This window comes from Scomber scombrus, chromosome 22 (assembly GCF_963691925.1).
Source record: "Scomber scombrus chromosome 22, fScoSco1.1, whole genome shotgun sequence".
Classification (NCBI taxonomy): Eukaryota; Metazoa; Chordata; class Actinopteri; order Scombriformes; family Scombridae; genus Scomber; species Scomber scombrus.
In genome coordinates, this window is record NC_084991.1 from 7,488,926 (window position 1) to 7,516,485 (window position 27,560).

Sequence of the window (27,560 nt, forward strand, 5' to 3'; positions counted from 1 at the left end):
CTATACCAACAATAGATTAAACTATACTATACTTCACTATACCAACAATAGATTATACTATACTATACCATACCAACAATAGATTATACTATACTATACTGTATTAACAATAGACTAACTATGCTATTCTAGAAGTTTAAATAATTGTACAATACTATACTACTCTACAAACTATACTATACCAACAATAGATTATACGATACTATACTACCTCTAAGTTTAAATAATTGTACGATATTATACTATACTATACTAACAATAGACTATACTACACTATACTAACAATAGACTATACTACACTATACTAACAATAGACTATACTATGCTATACCAACAATAGACAATATTGAACTATTCTATAAGTTTAACTAATTGTACGATACTATACTATAATAGACTATACTATTCTATACAATAGGAATGTTTTTTCTGTCTTGTCTTCAAACACAAGTTCATCTTTTTTGACACTGAGAATTTCTGCTCCTGATATTTTCCTCCACTCAGTCACAGCAGCATTAATGTTGGTGAACACTGACGTTAGGTGATAAGGTCTGGAAACAAAATGGGCTTTCCCCAAACTGTTACCATCACAAGTTGGAGGAAAGCATTGTTTCAAAGACTGCTGCATACCGTTTAGATAAAGATTTCCTTTGATTGGAACTAGCCAAAACCACAAGAAATGGCCCCAAGGTAAACATTTTTGTAGATGGCTGAATATAAAAAAAGCATTTTTGTAGATGACTAAATATACAATACAAAACACAATAACAGACTGACAAACAGAAATTATGTTTATTCTGTGAAGCCAAGACAAGTCATGTTACCCGTGGATGATGAATGAGAAAAGAATCTGAGTCATTTGAAAATGAAGAATTGACATTCGGTTCAGAGATGTGAAACTCATGGCTACTGTTGAATCACATGCCACCATGTATTCAAAAGACACTGCTAACTTGTAACATACATACATACATACAGTATACTTATACATTCGGTTTGAAGTTGCTATACAAATCCAACACGTGTACAACATCCACATAAGCACATACAGTAACACTTCAACATTCAGAAACTGACAGAGCTCGAACACGCTTCCACTGAGACAGACAGTTTTGATTCATTTGGACTTTAAATTCAACATTTTGCATCCTGTTTGGACAAGTTGCACAAAAGGCTACATGTAGCACTCTAGTGTGAACCAATATGGAGAAAAAACGTTCCTCAAAAATTATACATAAATGGTAAATTGATGTTCTAGTCATATAAATATTTCTCTGAGGCAGAAATCCTCTCATTGGTTGATTTCAACTTGAGTGGGTGGAGCCAAAGCACCACCATTTCCCTGTTGTGACAATAAACACACCAAACTATACATTAAAATACAACTAATTTCAACATATTTAGGGTTTAACTTTGCTACATTAAAATCAAGCTAAGTGCTATTAGGTCAGCTAGGCAAACTAACTGACCTACAAAACGTGTATTTCCTTTATACCTGCCATTGGTATCCAACTTGTATCCAGACAGTATATCGATTAAGTGCAAGATATAAGCAGAATTTACATCTGAACTTGATTTACGAACTTTTCCATTAACAGATACCAACTGACTATAGTTATACTAGTACTAAGAACAAACTGTATTTCATTTCACATGTCTAACTTGGGGAGATCCACCACTGGACATGGTTTGGGCAATTTAATTAACATCCTTCAGTGTCTCAGGTGTGTGGTCACAATTTCATTTATATTCCATATAACAAGATCAGATAGTTACTGTATGTGGCCACCACAGATGCATGTAAGTACCAGACTGCATTATGTCTATTTAGTCCATAGTAATAATCTTCACCTTTACCCTCTTTACCCTTTGACATTTGTCAAACCTGTGGTTCACTGGCCTTTTAGACTGCGGTATATTCAGACTATTTCTACCTCAGCAAATATTTTATAGAACTAAAACTCCAGTGTGCTGCAAACTGAATGACATGATGTTGGTGAGGGAATCAGGCGTTCGTTGTAATAATCAGCATATTTACTGAGCTAATGCTGCCTGTTGTAGATTATACAAGTGGCACCTGTTCCTTAATATAATTATGGGTATAATAATGTAGCAACAAACTGCTGCATCATTAAAATACCCTCAACTGTGATAAAGAACATCCCTAATGCTTCTAAGCTGTGGTCACAGATGCTCTTAATTCTGTAACATACAAAAAGATGCTGAAAAGACTTTAAAGATCACCAGTCAGCTCCCTGGTTTTCACAAGCAGCCAAACATATCTGCTTTAAGGGAATCATCAGCCTGTATAACATATTATAATCCAGCACTCACCTTCTGGAAACTGTTTCTAACAGTTTACCAAATGCCCACAATCTTAATTATTGTAAACAAAAACCCGGGCTGTAAAAAAAGACACAGCAGAGAACTACGGAAACCTAATGGAGCGGCGCCAAGTCCACCAGGTGATCAAAGACCAGCCATCAGCAGAAACTGTATATGAGAAGCGAGATCACACTGTAAACACAGACCTGCAGCACAGTCACTCTATTCCAGCTTTGGCATATATTAATTACCTTGCTAATTAATAGCACAGTTGGTGTTTACTATTCTGTAAGCAGGAGGGGATGGTTTTCGTCCGAGGAAGAACAGTGCTTTTTTTTGTTTGCTTTTGTTTTATTTTTACAGTGCGGAAATTATAGAGATAAAACTGGTTGAAAGTCTGTCACATTTCCTGGTAATGCCTCCCCCTGGACCTCAGGCTGGCTTAACAGCGGTGTGTGGCAGATGCAATAAGCAGTCTTAATGGTTATAATACAGTACCAGTAATATGTTGTAATAATAAAATACACAAAAATCATGCAATAGTATGTGGGTTAAGCTGATCTGTGATAAGATGGGGCACTGTTGCAAGCCTTTAAATATGAATTCCATATATGAAAGTCTTAGCAGTGACTGCTTATGGCATTTGTCACAATGAGGGACCAGATGGTGTTCTGTCGTTGCTTTGGAAATCCTAGTGTGCGTTTTTTTTTTCTTCTTCTCTCCTGTTCGCCATCTATCAGTCGGTAAACACAGTTCAGTTCTGTAAAGTTGCCTCCTCGTATGAATCACCCCTATTTTAGCCAAGTCAAACTGTTCCTCATTTTAGTCTCACTGAAACGGAAACATAAGAGGAAGCAACTTTCCGGACTGAGGACATCCTTCTTTCTGATTCTAAAATGCTCCCTGTAATTGTAATGTGTGCATCTGATCCCGTGGAGACCGTCCTGCCCTGCTACTCAAATAAACTCATGACAGGCAATCAAACACAGTCACACTGAGCAGAGGGGAGAGGTGCCATGCCCAGGGGAATCAGTTATCTTCATTCAGCCTGCCACAGTCCTTCACCCTCACTCATTGAGTATGTGGTCCTCCTCCAGGTAAAGGTTGAGGCAGAGCAGAAAGATGCTTACTGCTCCACCTGAAGGCTATCAGTCTTGCTGACGGGTGCTTTGAAGCTGTTCGCCTCCTCGAATACCAACTCTGTGTACAGGAGTGAAAAGAAGCTGTGTTAGGGGTGCTGATGATGAGATCATGAGAGAAAAAAAAATGAAGCGGCAAATGAAATGGCAAAAACACTTCCTTGACGTTTGGTTCTCACAACACAGGAATTCACACTAAAAACCACACGATTTCTTGTGCAAGGTTTATTCAGTGCTATTATAATCATGTCTGTTCAACTTGGTTTATCTATCCTAGAAACTCAAATTTTGGATGTGAACCATGCAAAACTATCCACTATGACTCACACCAGCTGTGGTGCATTTCACAAACCATAAAACTCCCTGCTCCATTTAAAAACATAATAATATTGATGTTGTTATAAATGGCATCTCTACATATCTCAAAACCTTTATTATTGTGGTGGTGGAGTAAGCATTCTAGTAACACCCATGCAAGCTTAACCTCTTGCATAATTCCCACTGTGAAAAGCTGTGTAGCTTGAGGCTGCAGTCATACTAAATCCAACACTGGTGGTGTTTTGTTTGTGGTAAGGGCAAGACAATGAAACACAATCCAGGAAGTCGAGTTGGAGTTACAGGTGAATGCATTTAAGGACTTATCCTCAGCAGTGCTTTGTAAAACTCAGAACACACAGAATTTTACAACTCTGGAAAGTTTTCAGGACAGCAACTATTTTATCTGTTGTTGCAATTATCATAAGGTAAACAGCCAAATACAACATTCACATTATAAAGTAATCTGCCAGGAATGTGCGCTTGCATGTATGTGTTTGGCCACCACAGCGTGATGTCAGGTTGCTTTTGGGCAAAAGTTGAGTCCAGTTTGAATTGAGTTTCTGCAGTTTTTTTGCTGAGCTCTGTGCGGCCCACTCCTGCAGCGTAAACACATGGCCTCCGTTCAAATAAATGGGAGGACTGCCATTTTTCTCACACTGCCGGATTTGGTGTGAATGCAGCCTCAAGCTCACTTTTGATCTGCATCATCAGTTTGTGAAATGTTCTCCTTTGTAATGCAAACCAAAGGCTGCCTTTCTAAAATTGTTTATGAAAAGGAAGCGAGAGCATGATTTTGAAAGAAATTGAGAAGTAGACAATATCTGAACATTTTAAAAATGTCATCAATATGCTTGTGGTCACTTCATATTTTTTTATTGTTTTCTTCCATCAAGGACAACAGGGGATGTAAACATTTTAAATCATATACTGTGCTACTTCGAATGAAAGCTTTACCTTTCCATTCTTCTAGAGTTCGATCTTTACTCTCCAGTGTTTGATCGTAAGGCGGGGCCTCTGGCTCATCGTCTGGATCATGGTACTGTGAGAAGTAGGGATGGGAGAGAGCCTCACTGGCAGAGATCCTCCCATCACAGTCTAGAACCAGCATACGCTTCAACAGGTCAACAGCTAACAGAGAAACAGACAGACAAAGAGGGCTGAGAAATATGGTAGGAGGTTCGAAACAGAAATGTATTGAAGGTGTCGCTGCTAGAAGAAGAAATAATGTATAACTGAATTTCTAAAGAAAGCAACTTGAGCTTTAGCAGCCTCTTACAGTCTTTCGATTCAATTTAAGAAGTTGATAATCCAATCTGATGTGTATCACCTACCTAGTGGATTTGCCCCTCTAAAGATCTTTTCCAGGTCCTGCTGGGGCATGAAAGGCAGAGACTGGATGTACTTCTGCGCCTGCAAATAGAGACCAATGTTCAATCCATGGCATGTGACAATGTGTATTAATCGGTGCCAAACAGTTAGTGATCAATCACCCCAACATTCACTTATATTGAGTATTCAGTGAGCAGTCAAGTCATTCAAATGACTAATTAATCACAACATTTAAGTGGGTTCTTTGCATCAATGGAAGCGTGTTTGCAACACATTCTTTTTCACATTCCCATTTAACCATAATTGCCCTTCCCAATTATCCCTCTTTATATACCACCATTCCTCACATGTTCAGAGCAGATCTTCTTTAAGAGCTCGGGCGTCGGAGTCCCAACCATCTCCATGATTCTCTTCAGCTGATCAATATCTTAGAGCAGGAAGAATTAAGGGCCATCAAGAATTGAGAAAAGTCAACTCTTTAAGTATTCAACTCATTATAGTAGCTGCGATTCTACTTACTGCAGCCTGGTGAAAGTCAGCTGGAAGTCAGTAAATAAAATTAGTTTTAGCACTGCTTTTAGACACAGAATACAACCTAGATAATTCAGTCTTTTGTGATCGGTCCTATTCATTCCCCCATTCGTCTCTGTTGATGCACCTCTCCTTTAGAGCAGCCTCGGATTGTGATGCAAATCTACGAGGAGCCTGCATCCACAGGGCACTTTAAAAGAGATAATGGAGGGTTGTTGCTAAAATGGGAATAAAACTGCAAATTGCGGTGGACTCATGCCATGCTGATGAAGGATACAGTCAGTGCCAGGAAAAAGGACTTTTCCCTTGAGCAGCTCCCCCATAATGCATCCCACTGACCAAATATCAACTGGAATAGAAACAGCACAGATTTAATGAGTCAACATTTAATGTAATTATCTCCAAAAAACAATATGAACAACTTGATGATCGCCATATTCTCACCATTCTGATTGTAGTGCATCCAGTTCAGCATGATCTCAGGCGCTCGATACCAGCGAGTTGCCACGTACCCTGTCATCTCATCGTCTGTTTGCCTGGCCAATCCAAAGTCAAGGATCTGTCGGATGGGTAGACACTTCTTCTAAATATTGGAGTTTACAGATTGGAGTGCAGGATCTGCTGATTTAAATGGAGGGTCAGTCTTACCCTAAGCTCGCAGTCCTCATTCACTGCCACATTACTTGGTTTGAGGTCCTAGGAAGGATAACGAACCAGACAAAGGAGGAGAGAAACATGTAGGTATCATAGTGAGACAGAGGATGGTTATGAATATAAAGCAGCACCAATGGCTAATCCATTTAACCTTATGCAGAGCATACTCATTGAGATAAATCTCAAGAGAACAGCTATTAATTAGTGATTTGAAAATAGCCATTCCTGTACTCCACTGCGAAACCTCAGAGTTCGAGTCAGGCAGCCTCTATGTTACACAAAACACACAATTCACCCCAAAGTTGCTTCTGCTCCTAGGATCTGGTATCTCATTGACTTTTTCTATTCATGGCCAAATATAATATGGCTAATGGAAAAAGAATATTTAATTGTTTAAAACAAAATTTTCCCCCCAAAATAACAAAATGCCATGCTGAGTCTAGGTTAAATGTGAATAAAATGATGAACCAGTCATCTAGATTATTCCAATTTGATGTAGTGATGCAGTGATAATAAACATGCAGTCATATTCCTGCATTTCACTCAGTGCAAACATTTCATACAGAATATATGTGACACTGACAGACTGTGTGAAATAAGGTCATACTTTTCAACCTTGGAGCTACTTACGGAGACACAAAACCATGTGTTACATGTCATTTTCATATTCTTGAACCATACACACACTGTTATGTTTTCTCAAAGTTGATGGTCAAAATGACAGGAAGGGGAAAGAGAAGGCACTCACTCTGTGAATCAATCCTGCTGAATGGATGTACTGTTCCACAGGCGATGGGGTGGGGGAGGAGATAGGAGAGAGGGGACATAAAGGAGACAGGGGTCAACAGTGCAGTTCACCATATTAGCCCCTGACTAAAGGGAGACTGCTTTTGTCTGTCCCATGGTAACTGGGCAGGCTGAACAGCTGGCTTGGCTGGCTGCTGGACTGATCTGATGTTAGTAGGTAAACTTTTGACACCAATCTCTGAGTTAATAGAATGTCTCATTTACTATAAATATTGTGTATTTGTGCAACATGAACTACAAATTTGCATAGACTGCATCTAGTATGCACCGATTCCCAACAAGGGCTTCTTATACCCCCAGGGTGGTACTACTATAGTTGCCAGGAGGTCTTTGGATAAAGTAAAGCTCAACTAAGTTTTGAAAACATAAATTATAATTTGATTAAATATATCTACACACTGAGTAACTTGAACTTAAATGAGAGTGAGTGAAAACTAGATCAGCAAGCAAGCAAAGAAACAGCTTAAAGCAGTGGATAAACAGTCAAAATAGACGACATTAACATTAAGATAACATTACATATAACCCATAAACAACTGAAATAGTTAGCTGAAGGTACTGGGAAAATGGCTGGAATACCTAAAATTAATGAATAAATCATTGAAATAATGAGCTAAAAGTAATGGATAGATGGTAAAATAGCCAAAATGAATGGATAATTGGTTGAAAATTAAAAAACTTCATACTACTATCTTTGCCACTCAAAGATAGAAGTATGAATACAAACTTGGCCTGACCTAAACATTCACAGTTTAATCTGACTATATATATATATATATATATATATATATATATATATATATATATATATATATATATATATATATATATATATATATATATATATATATATATATATATATATATAATCAATAGTGTTAAATATGGATGAATGTGGATGAAGGGGTACTTGAGTTCATCTGGTGTGGCTGTGGCCGTACTATTTGCATGCTAACACTTGTAGGATGTTGCATTCAGTTTGGCATGCAGCGGATAAATCTCGACATAGTAGATCACCTTGAGGCCACGGAGAAGCTGGTAAATTAAGAACTGCACGTGCTCGTCTGACAACCTCTGAAATTTGACGATGTTATTGAGGTCTGCACCCATCAGGTTAGTCACCAGGTAGCTGGAAAAGGGGAGAGTGTATGAATGTGAGAAGGGGAGGGGGGGAGTTGGAGGAGAACATGGTGATGCTGCCATGGCAACTGTCAGACATCTCCACGAGCCTGTAATCTCCTAGAATCGCCTCCACCAACACCACCATGATATCTAATAACAGAAGCATTGCATTTTTGGTGAAAAGTAGACAGATATACTACTTATAAGAAACATTACAGGATATAATATTTACAGTTCATTGAAGTCTTCTAGAGTTGCTGCAGGTGTGAAGACATCCAGAAGCCCTATTACCTGCAGAGACAGAGGCAGAGACAAGCAGAGTTGATCAATAGCCAGGCGGAAACACACAGAGAGCTGCATCTGTCTGTCTCTGGATATTTTTATAAGGAGCACTAACGTTCTCATGTTTCATGTGCTTGAGCAGTCTGAGTTCTCGGTACGAGCGCCGGCTGTGGATCAGAGACTGAAAAGGCCTGGACAGCTTCTTCACTGCAACCTTCTGCCGTAAGACAACATCGTATGCTGAACTGTAGAGAGAAATCAGAGAAATTAAGTTAAAGTATATGACTGTGCATGAAGATATTTTTGGCTTAAAAAGCTGAATTCCACAATCAACAAACAAAAAATGATCTCCAGTAAAAACAATACAAACATTTTAATGCAATGATTAGCACTGTTGTCTCACAGCAAGAGGGTTCTAGATTCAAACCCACAGACTGGCTGGGGCCTTTCTGAGTGGAGTTAGCACATTCTCTCCATGCCTGTGTGGGTTCTCTGCAGGCTCCGGCTTCCTCCCACCATCCAAAAACATGCAGGTTAGGTTAACTGGTGACTCTAAATTGCCCGTAGGTGTGAATGTGAGTGTGAATGCTTGGCTGTCTCTACTTATGTTAGCCCTGTGACTGACTGGTGACCTGTTCAGTGTGTACCCCTCCTCCTTCCCAATGTCATCTGAGCTTGGCTCCAGCTCTTCTGTGACCCTCTAGAGGGTAAGCGATAAAGAAAATGGATGGAGTATTATTTGCTTTCTCTCACAGAGTTAGACAAGAAGATCAATACCTCAGAATTTGTGTTTAAAATATGAAGCTACAGCCAGGAGATGGTGAGTTTAGCTTAGCATAAAGATTGAAACATGGAACAGGGAAACATCTAGCCTAGATCTGTTCAAAGATCACACAATTGAACACACTATATCTGTTTTTTTGATCTGTGCAAAAACCAATGTGCAAAAATGTAAAAAGTGTGGGACTATTTCTTGGCCATGTGCAGTGACCTCTGGCTATGACCCTGTTTACACCTGGCATTAACATGTGTCTCGAACGATCCGATCACAAGTGGACAGCTGAGACACATTGTGCCTATGTCACTTCTGCTACAAGGTCAAAGGGCCCCGCTCACACTTATAACGTCAGTAAGCACCAGATTTATTGTTAGTGCAGGTTAAATAGCTAAGAGCTAATAAAAATGTCTCAAGAACTACCATAATAAACATGTACGGACAATTCCAACCATTCAGATTCCTCTAACCACATAAATATGTGCTCCTCTCCATTTTATCAACCACTGGCAAGCCTACCAAAACAACAGCCACTCGCTGCATTGATGACATATTTTCCTGTTACATCCTTGCAACAGTACACATAAGTGTTTTACGCTACAAAAGATATGTGGTCAAATGTGTCCCAGACCATCTCAGGAAGTGGTTCGAGAAATCCGATCACAATGTGTCTTGGTGTTAGCTTACATTTGTCTTTACTTGTTCGCTTGTGATTGGATCACCCGACACACATGTTAATGCCAAGTGTAAACAGGGTCTATGTTACTTTTAGGCAGAGCTGGGCTATTATGCTACAGGACAGTCATTGTGCTAAACTAATCTAAGCTAAATGAGCTTACAGTGTGTTTAGTTACTTTTGGACTGAGCTGTTTCCAGGCTTGCCGTTTCCCCATTTTACATTCTTTAAGGTAAGCTATGCTAACCAGCTGATGGCTCCAACTACCATACATATATGCTGTAGAGAAGACAGTGGTATTTTCCAAAAATATCCAACAATTCATTTAAAACTGATATCAACTGATGATTCAGAGTGACTCTTAGTAATTCATGTTGGAGTGTGGAAAGATACACAGACTGACTGACAGAGAGATACTCAGAGAGAGAAAGTGTGACAGAGGATGTGGTGGAACAAGAGAAGTGAGGATGTCAGATGTTGTAAACGTGCAGTAGTTTATTTCAGATGCCGCTTTTGAAATGTAAATGTCATTCCACATATCGAATGCTGAGCCCTGCTGCTGCTGCCGCTGCCTTTGTGGTGCCCATGTCTTTTCAGCCTTTTCAACCCTCACAGTAATAATAATACAGCCATCAGAGAGCGGAACAAATAAACAGGAAGGAAACATGGGTGAGTATTGAGAAATTCTGCAAAGCACATTGGGGACAGAGCAAAAGGGAAGAAGTTTGACACCGACTGGAAAAAAATGACATTTAAAGTAAGAGTAAAGCGAGCACTGGAAAGATTTATAGTATATACAAAATGTATTATTGTGTGGCCTATAGCATAAATTATAGTCAATCAGACTGATTTTACTTTAAGGGAAAATACCTTCTCAGTCATGCTTGTGAAGTTCTTGTAAATGTATGTTCTTAAGAATGTGCTCATTTTCAGGAATTTCTCAATAAATAGGTAAACTAGTGGTGTAACCACAACCTGCCGCGTCATATTTTACATGAGTTTGTGGTTTCCTACATGTCACATACTACATTTTTCTGAGAGCTTTTGTCCGCAAAATATGGAGCAAAATACTTTTGATCAGTAGTATAAAGGTGTTAGTTTCAAATGAGGGTGGAGATTAATAAAAGCAATATAGTGAGACTTTTTAATGTGAGAAAAACACTATGAACCAGACTTGCTTACTCATAACCAAACTACTCCTGTTACTGCTGCATCGTAATTCTGATCCGTTCAGCAGTGGGTGTAATGACTGACTCTTCAACGACAAGCGTTTACTTGTGCTGTAGTACCCTGGTTCTAATCAGGTTTTTGAAGCGTTCCTGTTATTTTCTCAGCATATAAACATCATATCCTTATTTCAGACACTTGGATAAGTCGTGCATACGTGAGCTGGAATACTCAGATAGAAACCAGGGTACTTTGGCATTTAAACACTAGAAGTCTGATTATTCTCTGCCATGTTTGCAGGTGTGTCCATCAACTCAAGTTACAGTACTTAGTAGTTAGTAAAACAAAACATATGATGGCAAATGATAATGATGATCATTATGCTGCTAAAGGGAAAATGTAGGGTCAAAACTGAAATACTTATGTGTATGTAAACACTCTCATTGTTAACACAGTTTCTGGTTTGACATTTTTGTATTTGAGTCATACCATAAAGCAGACACATGTAAGCTTTATTTCTGTGACAGGTGATTTTTTTTATCTACTGTGAGGGGCCCACAGTACATTTTGTTCCTGGGCCACCTTGGCAGATTCATAAATGTCCCTTTTTTCCCTAACAAACTCCAAAACTTCAGCTCTGCAGCAAGCATATGGTCACCTTGAGAGGGTTGGCGCAGACCAAATGATGTGTGTCTCCTGTTTTTTCCACAATACAAAACCCACTGTAAATATTACTGTATCATTACATGATGACTTACAATGCTTACATGCTTGAGTAAACTGCACTCTTGCATGGTTGACTGCATCCTTCTGGCTTGATGTCACCTGCTGCCAGCCCGGATGTCCCCACCGGGCTTCAGCCAGGACAGCAGCCACTCTCCTCCGTCTCTGACATGAACCAGGCCTCTCGCCTCACACATTCTTTCCTCCCTGCCATCTTCCATACATGGGTCTGACTGCACAGCTCTCAGAGAAGCAGAGCAAAGGCATCGATTTCTTTCCTCTTCTTCAGTCTCAGTATTTTTTTATATCCCGGCTCTTACTGCACCTCCGGTTTCATAACCAGAGGAAGGGCAACCCAGTGTGACATGATTCAAGTATCAAGATTCAAGATTCACTGTTTATCCACCAAGGAAACCTGTCTTTGTGTACATATTCTTATTTCGACAGTTCATGTAATTCATCCTAATTAAACCAATGGGGAAAACCTATATGATCTGCATATATTTGCAGTTGGGGGAGGGTATTGACTCTTGCAATTAGAGATGAAGATGATTGAGGCTGGGGGTTGATTCCTGCATAACATTCTATGAATTAAAAGGTAGTGTTAGTGTAGTTTGACGTTTTTATAGATGCGCTTATTTGCTTTTTTTGTCGAGTTAGATGAGAAGATCGATACCACACTCTGCATGGTGAATATGAAGCTACAGCAAGCAACCGATTAGCTGACTTAAGCATAAAGACTGGAAAGAGAGAAACAGTTAGCCTACTGTAGCTTCAAATGTAACATCTGCCTACCAGAACCTCAAAATCTAATTAACATGTTATATTTTGTTTAATTCAAACAAAAACAAAAAATGTGCATTGCCATAATTATTTGGGCCTACTTGTGAGGCTATTTCTTAGTGCAATGTCACTTTTGGAAAGAGCAAAGCTAGCTGTTTTCCACTAATTTGAGTCATTAAGTCATATTAAGGTATGTTAATCGGCTGGTGGCGAGAATTTAATATTGAATGGAAAGACAGTGATATCTTTCTATCTTAACTCTGCAAGAAGGAGAAAAAAAACAGCATTTCCCAACATTTTGAACTATTTATTTAAGCACTATAGCCCCAAATTTCTATTTTCAGTATTCATACACACACACATACACACACACGCTATAATTACAGCCTGCATGCTGCATCTGTAGCTATTCAATTGCACTGCAGTCACTTGATGAAAGCCCTCTATCTAAACATGAGCTGTGAGCAACAAATCAGAATCCCAATCTCGTTTTCTGCTCAGTTTATCGTATTCCCAATCAGCAAACCGACAGATGTAACATTTCTGACAGCAGAAAATGAAACAGTCATGTTTTATTCATAGTTACCCAAATGAGAGGCTGTGTGCCAAAGTCCTGGTTTACTGAGCAGATGTTACATATGTTGACATGAGATGAAAGCAGCTTGATCAACTTAGTACACATTCTCTCTTGTTGTTCAGTTTCGCCTGGTCCAAAATTGGTCCAATTTTGGCTCAAGAAATGAAGCAGAAAAGAGAATATTTCTTGGGCTATTCTCCGACGGCGCGACACTGAGAAGTTAATAAAACTGAAATTGACAAAAAATATGACAGCGTTCAGTCTTTCAAACTTTTTGGCTCATGACTTATCAGAATTCAAGAGGCACTGCATGTTAAATTATTAAATACGCTGTGCATTTATGAGGCCTCACTCTCTGTTGTGTCTGTGCTTTGCTCCGTCCATTTGCTCCATTCCTCCGCAGTCCTTCCATTTCTTATAACTAATATGACTCTTTTGGTCCCTTTTCTCCCATGGGTGATGAGGGTATGGCTCAAGCTAAGCTATAGAAGATTATATGAGCTTGTCAGATCCTTGACCTCAGGCCTGCAGTCTCAAGAGGTTTTGCCAAGAGAACAAACCGCTATTTGAGATAAATGATGAGAGCTGTTTTACTGTGCATTTCAAGAGGTAGACTATGGGACTGTCCTAACCCCCCCTCATCACGACACACAGATACACATGTCGTACTCTGAAACCCCATCCCCCAGCTGTTTGCATATCAAGCTTTGCCATGAGAAAGTCACCGACAATAGCTGGAGATCAACGTTAACAATGCAGGGCAGTGCTGGGTGGTTTGTGGAGGAATGTCCTTTGTGTGTGTGTATAACTTAAGAAGACATTTCACCAGTGCAAGCATGTCATGTCCATAGAAGTCCTTTAGAGATATAATTGCTCAGAATGTGCAGTCCTTAAACCAGGAGGAGACAACACACCTGCTATTCCCTAAATTAATCTTCAAGAGTTTCTTATATTTCCAAACAAACCAGACACATAAAACACATTACTTTCTGTGTGGCAGGAATTGGTCTCCAGACAGCAATGATTTAGTTTACCTTAATACATCTATGTTCCAAGTAGGGATTCCAAAACAAGGCTACTTGTACCCCAAGGAGTACAGGGAAGATTGTGTGTAGCTCAGTCAATTTGAAAAAATAGAAACTACAACTTGAGTTTAAAAATATCTACATATTGAATTGTTGCAATTGAGAGTACATTAAAAACTAATTAGCAAGCAAGCAGAGTTGAAATATCTTTGAAATATTTAGCTATTGGATGAACGAATGAAATAAGTTGGATAACTGTTAGATAAATGGTTGAAATAGTTAGCTATTGGATGAATAGTAAAATAGCTAAAAATGGATGAATGGTTAGCTAGCTAACTAGTTAGCTAACATAAATGTTGAAGTGGCTAAATAATGGAGACGTTTGAAACCACTTGCTAAAAGTAATGGTTATATGGTGAAATAGCTAACTGAAAAAATAATTAGGAAGCAAACAAAGTTGAATAACTGTCAGCTAAAATGGCTAAAGGTAATGGATAAATGGTTGAAATAGTTAGTTATTAGATGAATGGTGAAATAGCTAGAAAATGGATAAATGGTTGAAATAGCAAAAAAATGATGAATGGTCAAACTAGTTACCTAACATAAATGGTGAAGTGGCTAAATAATGGACAAATGTTTGAAACAGGTAGCTAAAAGTAATGGATATATGGTGGAATAGCTAACTGATAAATGTTGAAATAGCCAGCTAAAATAAATCTATAAAGGTTTAAACTAGTTAGCTAATGGTAATTGATGAATAATCGTGGATAAACGTTAGCTAAAATAAATGCATAGGCAAAATGGATAAGAATAAGTGACTAAACAATTTAAATAGTTGACAAAAAGGAATGGATAAATGGCTTAAATTGTTTCAAAGGGTAATGGATAAATGGTTGAAGCATATGAAAGTAATGGATGAATGGTGAAACAGCCAAAAGAAATAGATTAATGATTGAAAAACAAAAGCTATGAGCAATAAATGGTTGAAACGTCCAGCTTCTGCTACTCTAAGTAGGCGTAGAATGAATGCAAACTTGACCAAACCGAGGGGCTTGGGTTGTATATCATGGTCAAAACTAATATGTCATCTAGTAGGAATAAAGAGACTTCACTCACAGCTCAGTGACGTCATGTATGAAAGCACAAGAATTAGTTCATATTTTTCACAATCATCTTGTTACGAAATCAGAGAAGTTCCAGAAAGTGCTGTTCAGAGCCATAGATGCACATGAGAATTATGCAACAAATATCATAACTTTGACTTTGGCATTGAGTTTTCTATCCTCAGACAAATTGACTGAACGTTCAAAGATCATGAGCATCAACTGTGAATGCCACATTGCTCTGAGCAACATTGTTTTGTTGACAAAGACTAGTCCCATGTACCACTGAATGGATGCATTGATAATATTACAATAAACACATGTTTATAGCATGGGTTACCAAAATGGGTATTAAATCTCAACTTTGGTAGTTTTATGCTCTAAAATGCTTGTGTGCATATAATGTTCCTGAGGCTGAAACAGCTGAAAGCAAATTTGTGATCCAGCTATCTTTAATTTTGCTCTTGTGCTATTCTGAGCAGAGCTTTAAAGCTGAACACAGGCAAGATATTTATGCACAAAATACTCCTGGAAGCCTGAATCATTAAGAGAAGCTCCAACAGAGAAGCACACCCCATCTCCCGCTAATTCAGACAGTATCTTCATTAACATCTGACTTGACAGGAAGTCAACAGTCAAGATAAAGCCCCCATCCAAAGGATGCAGGCAATGGCAATGATGGGAGTGGCTACACAAGCCAACATATCAATTTTATGCAATAGTGTCAGTGTGTGATCTGACACAACATAGGGCACAAGTACTGGGTCATACAGTGTCCAAACCAATTTAGCAAGTTCAGTTCAGCTGCTGAATCCTACAAACATGTTTCTCCAACACAACATCATCGTTTCTAAACACTATTAGGTAAATATTATACAGTTATATCCCAGGACAATGGAAGCAGAGTTGTCGTACCCCACTACAAAGAAAAAGACTGAGAATAACATGCAGTATATCCACCCTAGTAGCACAAATAAAAATAGTCAGGTATGGACTTTTCTTTGCCTGCACAGAGAAAGCTTAAACAGAAAATGATGAATCAAAACTTAACAGCCAATCCCAAACAGGCCCCTGAACAGGGCAAGAGTGGGCATCCATAAAGACAAATCTGGACTCACAGACATTAAATCTTCTGCCTCTCTCATCCCTTTTGTAAAAAGCATCACAGGATTTGGATTTAGAGCAATAGGATTGGCTGGAAAGATGTCGCTTTTTTCATTGTTGTCTGGAAAGACTCAATGGGGATATGCTTGAGTTTGGGATGTTGTGAGTGGACAAACACTGAATTAAGTATACAGGTAAAAGGATGGGCTTTTAACCAGTTCTCAGTAAGGTGTCATTTTATCTGGATTCTGCAGTTCATATCTATGTAAATTGTTCTTTACAGGGTCTTGGGAATTTCCATCTGCAATTCAGTGTTTGACCGTGCTGCCAGGATCAATCAGTTTGCAGTAGAGGATTGATTGATCCTGGCAGTTCAGGCTTACTTCTTACTGCTATTATGGAGTCACCAACATGCAACACTGCGTAGAGCAGCTTAAACATCTTATTCGTGTCTTGGAAAAGTAATTATCCCTCTGGGATCAGTCACATGAACATCCAAACCATTCTCCCCATATTTCCTTAGGTAACCATCAGCCTACTGTTATACCTTAATTAATATTGACAGTGAGGGGGGATTATCACCATGACACATCACCATGGCAATGAGATAGCACTGGCAGATACAGATTAGTCCAAAATGAAAGCAATTGCATGTTGCCAAGTTGATTATGTCTGTGTGTGTGTGTGGGATGGGATGGGAGGGTTATTTGGGAAATTCCTGTGCTGACACTATCTCAGTCTTTAACTCCCTCCCACCCATATAGAAGCAGAAAGCAGTGAGCTGTGGGATAAAAACAAGCCTGCAAACCTGCTATGTCTTTATAGGATATGGGTGACAACAGCACATGAAATCTTATTCATTACATTAAAACGTAGACATAATAAATTATTTTAGGTTTTGGACCCAAAATATTGACTCCTTAGGCTATAAAAGCTACGTGATAATAATAATAATAAGCTGGCATTACCAACAATGACAACAATAAATACCAAACGTTCAGTCACAAGCCCCTTCATTCTGATGACACAGCCGACATGTAGGCATCGCTACGCTGATGCATCATGAACAATATATATTGTAGCTGTGCAGCCTCGCCCCTCCACCCTCCGTGCACACACACACACACACACACACACACACACACACACACACACACACACACAAACAAACACTCACCACACCGAGCCGTAGGCTCCGGAGCCCACCGGCGTCAGGTTCTGGTACCGCTCCGGAACCTCCCACACAGTCTTGTTCAGCTCCTGTCGGTAGAATCCAGGTCTGGCCGACATTTCTCCAAGCCGTCAACAGGAAAAGAAAGGAGTGAGCAAGAAAAAAATAGGGGGAATGGAAACGAACGGAGGAAAACGCTAGATGGGACCGGAGGCGCGGGCCGCCGTCTGCTGCCTGAGCCGAGCTGCTGCTGCTGCTGCTGCTGCACACCGCACCGGCCAGTGACAGCCTAGCTCTCTGTCTCTCTCTCTCTCTCTCTGTCTCCCTCTCCTGCACCCCCACCCCCTCACCTCCCTATGGCTTGTCAAAAAGTTGATATGATAGACTATCCTTAATAACACCAATAACCAACATATTATATTATATGATGTGATTTTACATTAAGTTTAATTATAATATAGGCTATTATAGGCCATTTTAAACTATAATAATTACACTATATGAGTATGTACATGTGGGGTAAATATACAAAAAGCTCAGCTGCCTGCTGCTGCTGGTAACAAGGTTGATAAGTGTTGAGACACGACCTATATTGAACATTTAAATAAGGTTACTAAAAAAGACGCGCTAAGCTGATAAATTGGGTGATTCATACCTGTGGGTTTGACATGAGTCATGCTTAATTTTTAAGATAAACTGATACTGCATCGATCAAACCTACAAGTGAAAACTTTCACATTATATATTTTATTAATTGTTATTGAATTGAAATAATCAGTGAATGGATTAATGTTACAGGATAGAACGTTTTACAGTGTGCAACATGAATAAGTTGGTGAATATTTACATTCACGAAAGATACATGTTTTCCTATGAGCTCTGTAGAAAAAAGAACAAAAAGGCAACAGAGGAGAATAAATGGAGTTAGCAGAAAGACATTGTTATATTAAAAACAAAAAAATAGGGAAAAAACAAAGATAACTGTATAATAACTTAGAATGTACTAATATAAATCTATGACTGTCATCTGGTGGTTAATATATGCTAGTGCGAGATGAACCAAAAACAAGACTATGACAATGTAATCACATTTCCAAAAAGAGCAGTGTGAATTGAATTGTATTTTTGAAATCTCATGGTTTGGCTTCAAATGCTGCCCTGTGTATCTGACTTTCTATTTTGATAAACACTGTAGGCTATATTAAAATAATTACATGCAGGCTGATAGTGGAAAAAAATCCTGAAACTGAACTTTTTTCTGTGCCCCGGGAGGTGGGGAGGGTTGGGGGGTGCTATGTATGTGGCACCATTTTAACAAAAAAACATATATAACGTTATTTGAAAATAACCCTTTTCACTATCTCGCCACTTATCTGCCATATTGTCACATTGCTCTTAACATACTCTGACTACAGACAGGGATTAAAGCAAAAAAAAATCTTCTGACTGAAATTTTTTTTCCGACCATGTCATAAACTGTTCACCATCTACCTTGTCATAGAAACCCTGTTCAGAAATGGTTTGTATTTTATTTTAGCACCTTATGGGCTTCATAAAATAGTTCTTAACATTATAAAAACTCAAACGGTCCATCAGACCATTGCAGTGACAGAGAGAGGATTTTTATTTTTTATATATTTATTGCCCTCTTGCCTTGATGACAACATCCAGTCTCAGAATATGAGATATACCCATCATAGCTAAGCAAGTAGAAAAAGTTTAATATATTGCCTATGTTAGGCAGCAAAGTTGCCTTTTTAAAATGTCATCCACTGTGTTACTGGTCATGTCATAAACTATATCTGTTGTATGCTTTGAATAACGTGGTAAAACCATATATGAAATACTTTCGCACCTTTCTGATTGGACTGAAAAGTGGTTCTACATCGTATAGGCGTAGCCCTCTAAGAGCTGTCGCTATTGGGTTTATCCCCGCGCGCATGCGCAGTCGTGAAGATTTCTTTCGCGCCACTGTGCTTCCGCACAGTTGCCCATCTATGGTCCGCATCCAAGGTATATAATACCGGCGTGACCATAGATCTGCTCCCTTTTTTTCTTCAGCGCTTGAAGAATGCAGTTGCAAGTGAAGTCTACTAGCAAGACCCATCGTCCCGACGGAGTGGTCCGCCTGTGCCCCAACTGCAAGCGGAGGTACATCATGGGTTTCGACCTCCATCCTCGCTGTGGAGCCTGCCTCGGTGCTGAGCACACCGGGCTGGCTCTCACGCCACGGGCCACCTGCGCCTTCTGCACTCGTTTGCCCGCGGACAAGCTGAGGCGGAGAGCTGACGGCTTCCTGTCTCAAGTGCTAGAGGGTGAGGGAGACGGCAGCTGGGGTGACAGTACCACTTTCTCCGTTGAGGAGGCATGGCCATTCTCGACCAACCCGGTGGGCGCGGGGAATCCGTGGCAGGACATGAGTCTATTGACTCAGCTCCCTCCATTCATGGTTCCCCTCCCGGCTCTCCCCTCTCCCTACTGGAAGGGTTAGGGTTAGGGTTAGGGAGTCCCGCTCGGGCAGCCATCTCCCTCCTCACTGAAACCCGACGGCCACTTTCCAGCGAAAGCGCTCCTGCAGGACCTGCCGAGCATCATCAGGATGGCGGCGGATCTAAAGAATGTCCCCATGCCTGAAGAGCCCCCTGCACCTGTCCGCGGCATCCTGGGAGGAGATGTGTACGACCTGGAGCCGTTCCGAAGCAGCCCCCGGTGTAGCCTCAGGTGTCGGAGCTCCGTCCATTTGTGGACATGGCCTACGCTGAGAACGGGAAATTGAAGGCGCCGGTGTCTCGCTATGACCCCTTCACCAGAGTCCAGGGTGAAACCGAGGGCAGCTTCCCCTCCGTCCCGCCGCTTGAGAAGAGTCTGGCTACCATCCTGCTGCCAAAGTTTACCTTCTTCGGCAGACGGAAGCCTACACCGCCATCCCCTCGTGACCAGGTTACTGCTCGCCTCACCGACCGGGCCCACCAGTGCGCCGCCCAGGCCGAAGCTGCGGCTAACAACATTGCCCTCCTGTCCTCTGCTGTGTTCACCTTGGCCACGCAGCCTGGCACTTTCCCTCCGGATGTGGCTTCTGACATCGGCAAGGCGATGGCGGCTATCTTGGCTCTTTCTACGATAATAGCGTGGCAGACGATGATGCAGCGGAACATGTGCCTTCACATGTCCGAGCTGCCCGTGCAGATCAGACGTGAGCTGCTGGATGGTCCCATCAGCTCTGATGGGCTTTTTGGACCGCTCCTGCAGAGCGCCACCAATCACCTCCAGACCGCCTGCGAAGAGGCTGACAGGGTGAAAAGGCACACGTCCTGGAGCAAGGCTACGCCACGTCCCCATGTCTCCTGGCGTGACCGCCACCGCATCGAGCCTCTCGCTGCCCTCCAGCCAGGGGCCGACGCCCTGCCTGCAGCTGGTAGATTCCATCATGTTTGACAGTTCCTGGCAATGTGTGTGGGGGAAACATTAGGAGCAAGTATCCTTAAATTGGTACAGGTTCATAATTGGTAAGAATTGTAATACAGTTCAACTCCAGCTGCTGCAGTACCGATGGTAGGCCTTCTACAGGAATTTAAGCATCATTAATTCAAAGTTCTAAATTTTCAGTTTGCCAAACTTTGTCACTACTTGTAACCATCTGCTCACCCTAAGCTGGGTAACACTAGTCCATTAAAGATGGGGTGGAAAGGGGAGAACAAAGGAAAAGGGGGAAAATTAGAAAGAAAAAAAATGTGACTATTTGAATCTATATCTATTTGATGAATGCATTTCTAGCTGCCTGAACACAAATAATAAACTTAGTTTATTTTGAAATACTTTGGAAATTGTTACGTGTACATATACTTCTCATTTATGAGAATAACTTTATTAATTGTATTTATGTGTAATTGTAATGACCTGGTGTCATCATAGTTTTGCTGTGTGATAAACCTGCCTGTTTGCTCTATCTTTGCAGGTTATCATTAGCACAGCTGGGAACACAGTACTTTAGGGGCCATCCACATGGAGACAATTTTGAAGTGAAACCGCAAATGTCTTGTGTGTTTAGGCCGACCGTAACAATGGATCCGGAGTTTTCGCTGCTGGAAAACGCACTTTTTTGAAACCTGGGTCCAAGGTGGAAAAGTCCAAAACGTTTCAGGTTTTTGATTTGTGAGAACACCAGAAACGCAAATGATGATGTCATCACCCCTCGACCCGCCCCTCTAGCTTTTGACCTCTTAAGACCGCGACGTCTCATAACAACAACACACAATGGCGGAATACAGCCTAACCCCGACGATGCTGGCGGTGCTGCAGCAGATAATGACCCTTATTAACACGCTAGGGGGATATATATTACAGTTACATCTTCGTTGTTCACACACAGGCCTGGAATATGTACTACAGCGTTTTCGAGAATTAATGTTACGGAGAAATGTCTGGCCCCCCTGCCGAGAGAAATGGGGGGGGGGGGGTGTTTTCGAAATCTGGCTTCGTCTAAACGGCCTCCTTGTTGTTGCTGCAGCACAGATCACTATCTCACTAGCTGCCTTGCTTCTAGAGCTCTCTTTCCCCTACTGGCATGTGTTTGGTTTAGTTATGTTGCTTTAGTTTTATGTTTTACTTTCTTGCACCTTTAACAGTCACACACACACACATCATACACCACTGACATCCACACCCATTTGGTTTATAAAAAATCATTTTGTTAAAAATGCTGGTGTGTCTCCCTTTTGTTGAGGCCACTTTAGCCAGGTCATGACAGAATAGGGCTCATCCATTTAGTGTGTTCTGTTGGTGTCTCAGGTAACAGTGGGTGGATGGTGTTGATTGCGAACACTGATTAGGTGATTTTGCCCAGCTGTGCACTGGTTGATGGTTTTGCTCTGGTTTAGCTTCGGTTAAGCTTTCATTTTACTCTGTTTTTTTATTTTTTTCCTGACCCAATGTCAGATTGTCATATGCCGTTCAGAAGCTAGGTTACTATCCTTATGCATTGTATACAGAGTTTTCTCAGAGTTTTTTTATATAATATATAATATATAAATATTTAGTGTTGTGGCAATGTTTGTGTCAGTTGTTTTCGGACAGCTGTCTCAGGGGCACATCCACGTAACTTTTGTAGGGTAACCTGTAGGAGAAGTTACGGAGACAGATGGGCAGGAAGGAGAAGCTTGAGTAAGAGAAACTTCTGTGTCAGCGACACTGCTCACACAGGAGTGGGGTTTTTTTTATAAAAAGAGTAAATTATTATATTGATTATATCCACCCGTAAAAGCCCCGCTGGCACTGTGTGAAGAAAATCCCTCCAGACAAAAAAATCAAGCTCCTCAAACGAGCCAAACACACAATAAACCTCCAAACTAACTTTCAGGAGGGAAAGTCACAGTTTGACTACTATCACACAATGTGAGGAAGAGTCGCAAAAAAAAGCTCCATGTATTACTTACTTTACGCGCTGGATTTCCCCGCCAGAGAGGCTCCGTGCCCTGGCTGCACCGTGCAGGCTAACCCGCAGGGATGACACTTCATGTATGTGACATATTCTACCTATGTAGACATTGAAACTGTAGTGACGGGGGAAATATGGCAGATATTTTCTCAATATGACTATCAACAGATAATTTCCACTTTCTATTTTTGCTGAGGCACACACACGTCATGCAGAGAAAATGTGTGAGAAACTGAATCTTTAGTTGACACAATGCTGCAGCCTCATGTAACACGTGTCTCCCATGTGCTGTGTGGACGCGCTACTCTGTTGGGCGCGCATATAAATAAAAAAGAGGTTCGGCGGCGCACACCCACTGCTGCTGCTTCCAGTGTGGACAAGTGATTGGAGTGACCCAGGTTTTTTTTCTCCAGTCTGCGCCGTGATGTGTGCACAGAGCGTGTACATGTTTGCTCCAGACCTGCCTTAAGGCGCACTCACACTAGGGCCAGTTGTTCGGTACTGTGCTGAAGCACGAATGTCCCCCCTCCCCTGTCCCCCGCTGGCCCGTACTCACATTACCTCAAACCCAAGTGTACTCCGACACATACGTTGCGCGTTGTGTACGTAACTGTGTGCTCATTAGGGTTTAATCCCAGGAAAATTCAATCAAAAAATATTATTATTTAAAAATAAAAAAACACAGAACATTAGTGAAATATATTCACTAAAACATAAGGCAGACAGTTCACTCCCATAAAAAATGCACAGGTATGTGTTCGCGTGCTGTGCGCCGGTAAAACAAACACAGCCAATCAATTAACACAACACACTATGATTAAAAAGTGCAAGCACGTTCTTCTGAGTCATACCTGTGTAGTATGCAGTACTACAGATACTTGTGTAAAAAAGACTAGTAAAAGCAGACATACTGATTCAACTCTTTACTCCAGTAAAGGATCACTTCGAGTGATCATTCACGCTCGCAGGAATAGACTTAGTTTAACTGAATGACTAATGGGGTGTTCAGACCAAACGCAATGTCGCGCATCGAGATTACATCTAAAGTCAATGCAAAGACACGAACGTGCCGGATGACGTGACACACGCGTCATACGCGAGGCCGCGGAAATCGTGTCCATCGCGTGAGTTGAAAATGTTGAACTTTTGCGGCGACATCGTGACGCGACAGCTTATCAGCGTTTAGATTCTCCCGACGTCACTGACGTATAGCCCCTGTTAACATAGCTGGCTTTCCCTTATAAAGTTTTGAAGAAGAAGAAAAAAAATAAATCGCTGGCTTTCCCGGCATACATTTACTGGTTTACTAGATTCAACAGTTAGTTTACATGTGTTTTTGTCAGTTGTTGTGTGTCGCAGGAAATGGAAGAGCCTCAGGGACAAATATGAGAGAAAAGAGTAAGTGATCTCAGCCATGGTTGATGATTGAAGAAGCAATGTTTTTGTTATCTGGTGAAAATGGGCGCACGATGACGCAAATTTTACATTATGGTCACGCGTCAAAACTCGAGTGAGTCAAGATTCTTGTTTTGTCATGCGACAAATTTGTGTTAGGTCTGAATGCCCCTTTACAAGTTGCCAAATGACTTACTTTAACGAATTTCGTTAGTTTATATAATGCAGATTTGTAAAATATTACTTTTATGAGGGTCACAGACAATAAACTTAGCATTTCATAATTGTGGTAGCAACGGTGCAGCAGATGTAATGAAGTCAACGCAGCACGCTGGATGCAAACTAATATTAAGCCTGTAGCCTATTCATTATAATGTCGATGGACATAAATTGAGTTCTTTTGCCTTAATAATGATAAAATAATACACAAAAAATGGTCGGATTGGGAACCCATCTATGCATAATGTCTCCTCATTGCATTTAGTGTTGCTTGAAATGACCAGGGCTCAGTTGATGTTGCCTTTTAAAAATCGTTGATTTCCCGGGCTTCTTTTCCCGGGATTTAAAATGTCTTATTTTTGGGAAAAATATTAATCCCTAGTGCGCATGCATGACCAAGTGTACCGTGCTTAAGCACACCTCTTCCAAGCGTACCGTGCCAGGGAAGTGTACCGTACTCAAGCACAGTACACTTTCACTCACACTAGCCAAATAATCCGGATTTTAGGGGGCAAACGTGCTTGGGCACGGTACGATTGCCTAGTGTGAGTGGACCCTTATTCAGGTGTTTTCTCGGCTTGCCCTGTGACATGCGAAGAGAGCTGTTATGTGTGTGATCCAGATCTGCCTGTTTCGGGGTGTAGTAATGTTACAACAGCGTCTCACGGCACTTTGAGAAATATTCACAAAATGTAATCTATAGATTTGTGTACATGGACAAGAATTTTCCATTTTTTTCGTGACACTCAGCATGACTTTATATTTCAATTTGAAGTATCTTTCGTGCCTGCACAATATTTTCTCTGTCAGTAAGGCCACAGAAACCATTACAGATCACTTAAAAAAGAATAATGTTTTATGGCATGGCAATGCTGTGCTTAGGTTTAGGCACTAAAACCACATGGTTAGGGAAAGATCATGGTTTGGGTTAAATGATAAAGTTACTAACGTTACTTTCTTAACATTAGGCAACCTTCATTGTCATGGTACTGTAACATGAATGCTGCAACAAAAAATGGCCCAATTTGCATTTGGAAACAGGAGGCAAACAGTGGTCTACAGTCCCCTGCTCCTCTCCTCATCTCCTACTTCTGTGAGAACTTCTTAGCAAGTAGAACCTGCAACAAGGTTAATGATCCACACGTGACATTATAAAAAGAAGACGACGTGCAAATGAGAAACGATAGAAAACCAGTCGTCTTTTTTTGTTTATTGTTTTGTTTTTGATGCACACCCTTAATATTGCTTTGCGAGACAACATTCACCTTGACAAGAAATATCTGCGCGTTTTAATCTCGTGAGATCTCGTCACACCCCTAGTGTATATATATGTCATAGATGGCATCTGTCAGTCAAACGTGGTGTAGGCACAAAATATACTTTCAATTCAAATACACTAGTTTGAAAGTCATGTTGAGTATCGCGAAAAATTGGAAAATTCGTGTCCATATACACAAATGTATATATTACATTTTATTACCATTTCACGAACTGCCATGAGACTAGGTTGAAAGTTGTGGTGCCTGCAGAATATTTAGTTTCACTGCCTGATCTTTCTCCGTCTGTTTCGAGGGAGAATTAGTTGAGTTTTTGGTTACTTTCTCCAGGGAAACCTACTGGTGAGTGGGTGCCCTGTGATGGCGAATTTTTTGGTGAGACAACTTTTCAGGTTGTTGTCCCATGTCAATTCTGTGATGTTCGGGGGTAAAAATAAAAATAAAAATCTGTATCCTGCACGGTTTCTTTTGGCCATGGTTAAAATGTGACATTTCCAAGTTTCCGCCATACATGCCAGCTCACTGGGAAACCTTGTCCGGGTATTGCGCCTGTTTAACTTTCTCCCAGTCCAGTCAATAGCCAGCTGTTTGACTGTGAAGGGGCACGGAAAATTGCCAGGTGTGAGTCCTCATGTCGACTGTGTGATTGACCTGCCTGTTTGCTCTATTGTTGCAGGTGATCGTTAACGTAACTGGAAACACCTGAGGGTGTTCCCAGTTTATTTAAGCTGCAGCACAGATGACTCTGACACCCAGCTGCTAGCTGCTTGTCCTCTCTCCACAGACACTTGTTCTGTTTGAATTATGGTGTTTTAGTTTTGCTGTTTTACTTTCTTGCACCTTACAACACACATCTTACATCTATGTCACTGGCAATACTGATATCCGCAGTTCATGCTTTACATATTGCCTTAATTCTTTTATTTGGTTCAATTTTGTTTAAAAATATATGCTTTTATTAAAACACTGGTATGTCTCCCTTTTATTGTACCCACTTTTTCTTCTCACACTTTTTTGAAGGACCACAATACCTGCTGCCAAAGGCTCTTTGCGTGACTTGGGTAGCAGATCTTTCTATTGCTGAATCTCATTGTGATGTCATCTCCAACATCTGAAAATGCCTCCTAAGCATATTTGTGTCTGTTTCATAGCATAGTGTATTCTTTCCAAGTGTCAAGTTAATTAACTTGTGAATAACATACTATGTTATTGTTATTGAATGTTTTCATTATCACCATGATTATTGTTGTGCTTCTTCATGCAAAATGTCACTTAAAAACACTCACTTGTGCATTTGTTTTATTTAAATTTCAAACATGTTAAATTACGAAACAAAATAAATATGCTGTGGATTATAACAAGACAGTAATGACGCCAACATTTTTAGACAGACAACAAAACAACCATCCAATGTTCGAAAGGGTGTAGGATGAAGTAAAGAACTTTTCTAGTCCTACCCCTTTTCATAGAAAAAGAAGCAGAGAAACTTTTAAAAGATTTAATTAAAGCAGACCATAAAAACTACAGTGTAATGAAGACTTCAAATGTAGAACTATTGTTTTTTTTTCACAACTATTGACAGACACAACTAATATTTTAAATGATTAAAAATACATTTCCGGGA

The 27,560-nt window shown here is 40.5% G+C and overlaps 2 protein-coding genes across 2 annotated transcripts in view; both read right to left on the reverse strand.

The window, feature by feature from the left end:
• The window catches only part of LOC134004461 (mitogen-activated protein kinase 12-like), a 424,476-nt gene that overhangs the window by 289,484 nt on the left and 107,432 nt on the right, over positions 1-27,560 (reverse strand). The gene's annotated exons all lie outside the window — the stretch shown is intronic.
• Positions 777-17,868, reverse strand: mapk11 (mitogen-activated protein kinase 11). The gene is made up of 12 exons (XM_062443316.1): positions 17,618-17,868; positions 8,623-8,752; positions 8,458-8,516; positions 8,121-8,232; positions 7,045-7,074; positions 6,291-6,338; positions 6,087-6,201; positions 5,920-5,991; positions 5,459-5,538; positions 5,114-5,192; positions 4,737-4,910; positions 777-3,525 (listed from the first exon to the last, which is right to left on the reverse strand). Exons 1-12 carry the CDS (start codon positions 17,728-17,730, stop codon positions 3,452-3,454), a joined length of 1,086 nt encoding a protein of 361 aa, XP_062299300.1. The 5' UTR covers positions 17,731-17,868; the 3' UTR covers positions 777-3,451.

What these genes read in the sequence shown, in the direction of transcription:
- mapk11 (XM_062443316.1), bottom strand. Translation starts at nt 17,730, where the DNA reads ATGTCGGCCAGACCTGGATTCTACCGACAGGAGCTGAACAAGACTGTG. An exon ending in AGCACATGAAACATGAGAAC is followed by an intron (nt 8,517 to 8,622) that starts GTTAGTGCTCCT and finishes CTGTCTCTGCAG; the next exon opens with GTAATAGGGCTTCTGGATGT. An exon ending in AGAAGATCTGCTCTGAACAT is followed by an intron (nt 5,193 to 5,458) that starts GTGAGGAATGGT and finishes CTCTATTTGCAG; the next exon opens with GCGCAGAAGTACATCCAGTC.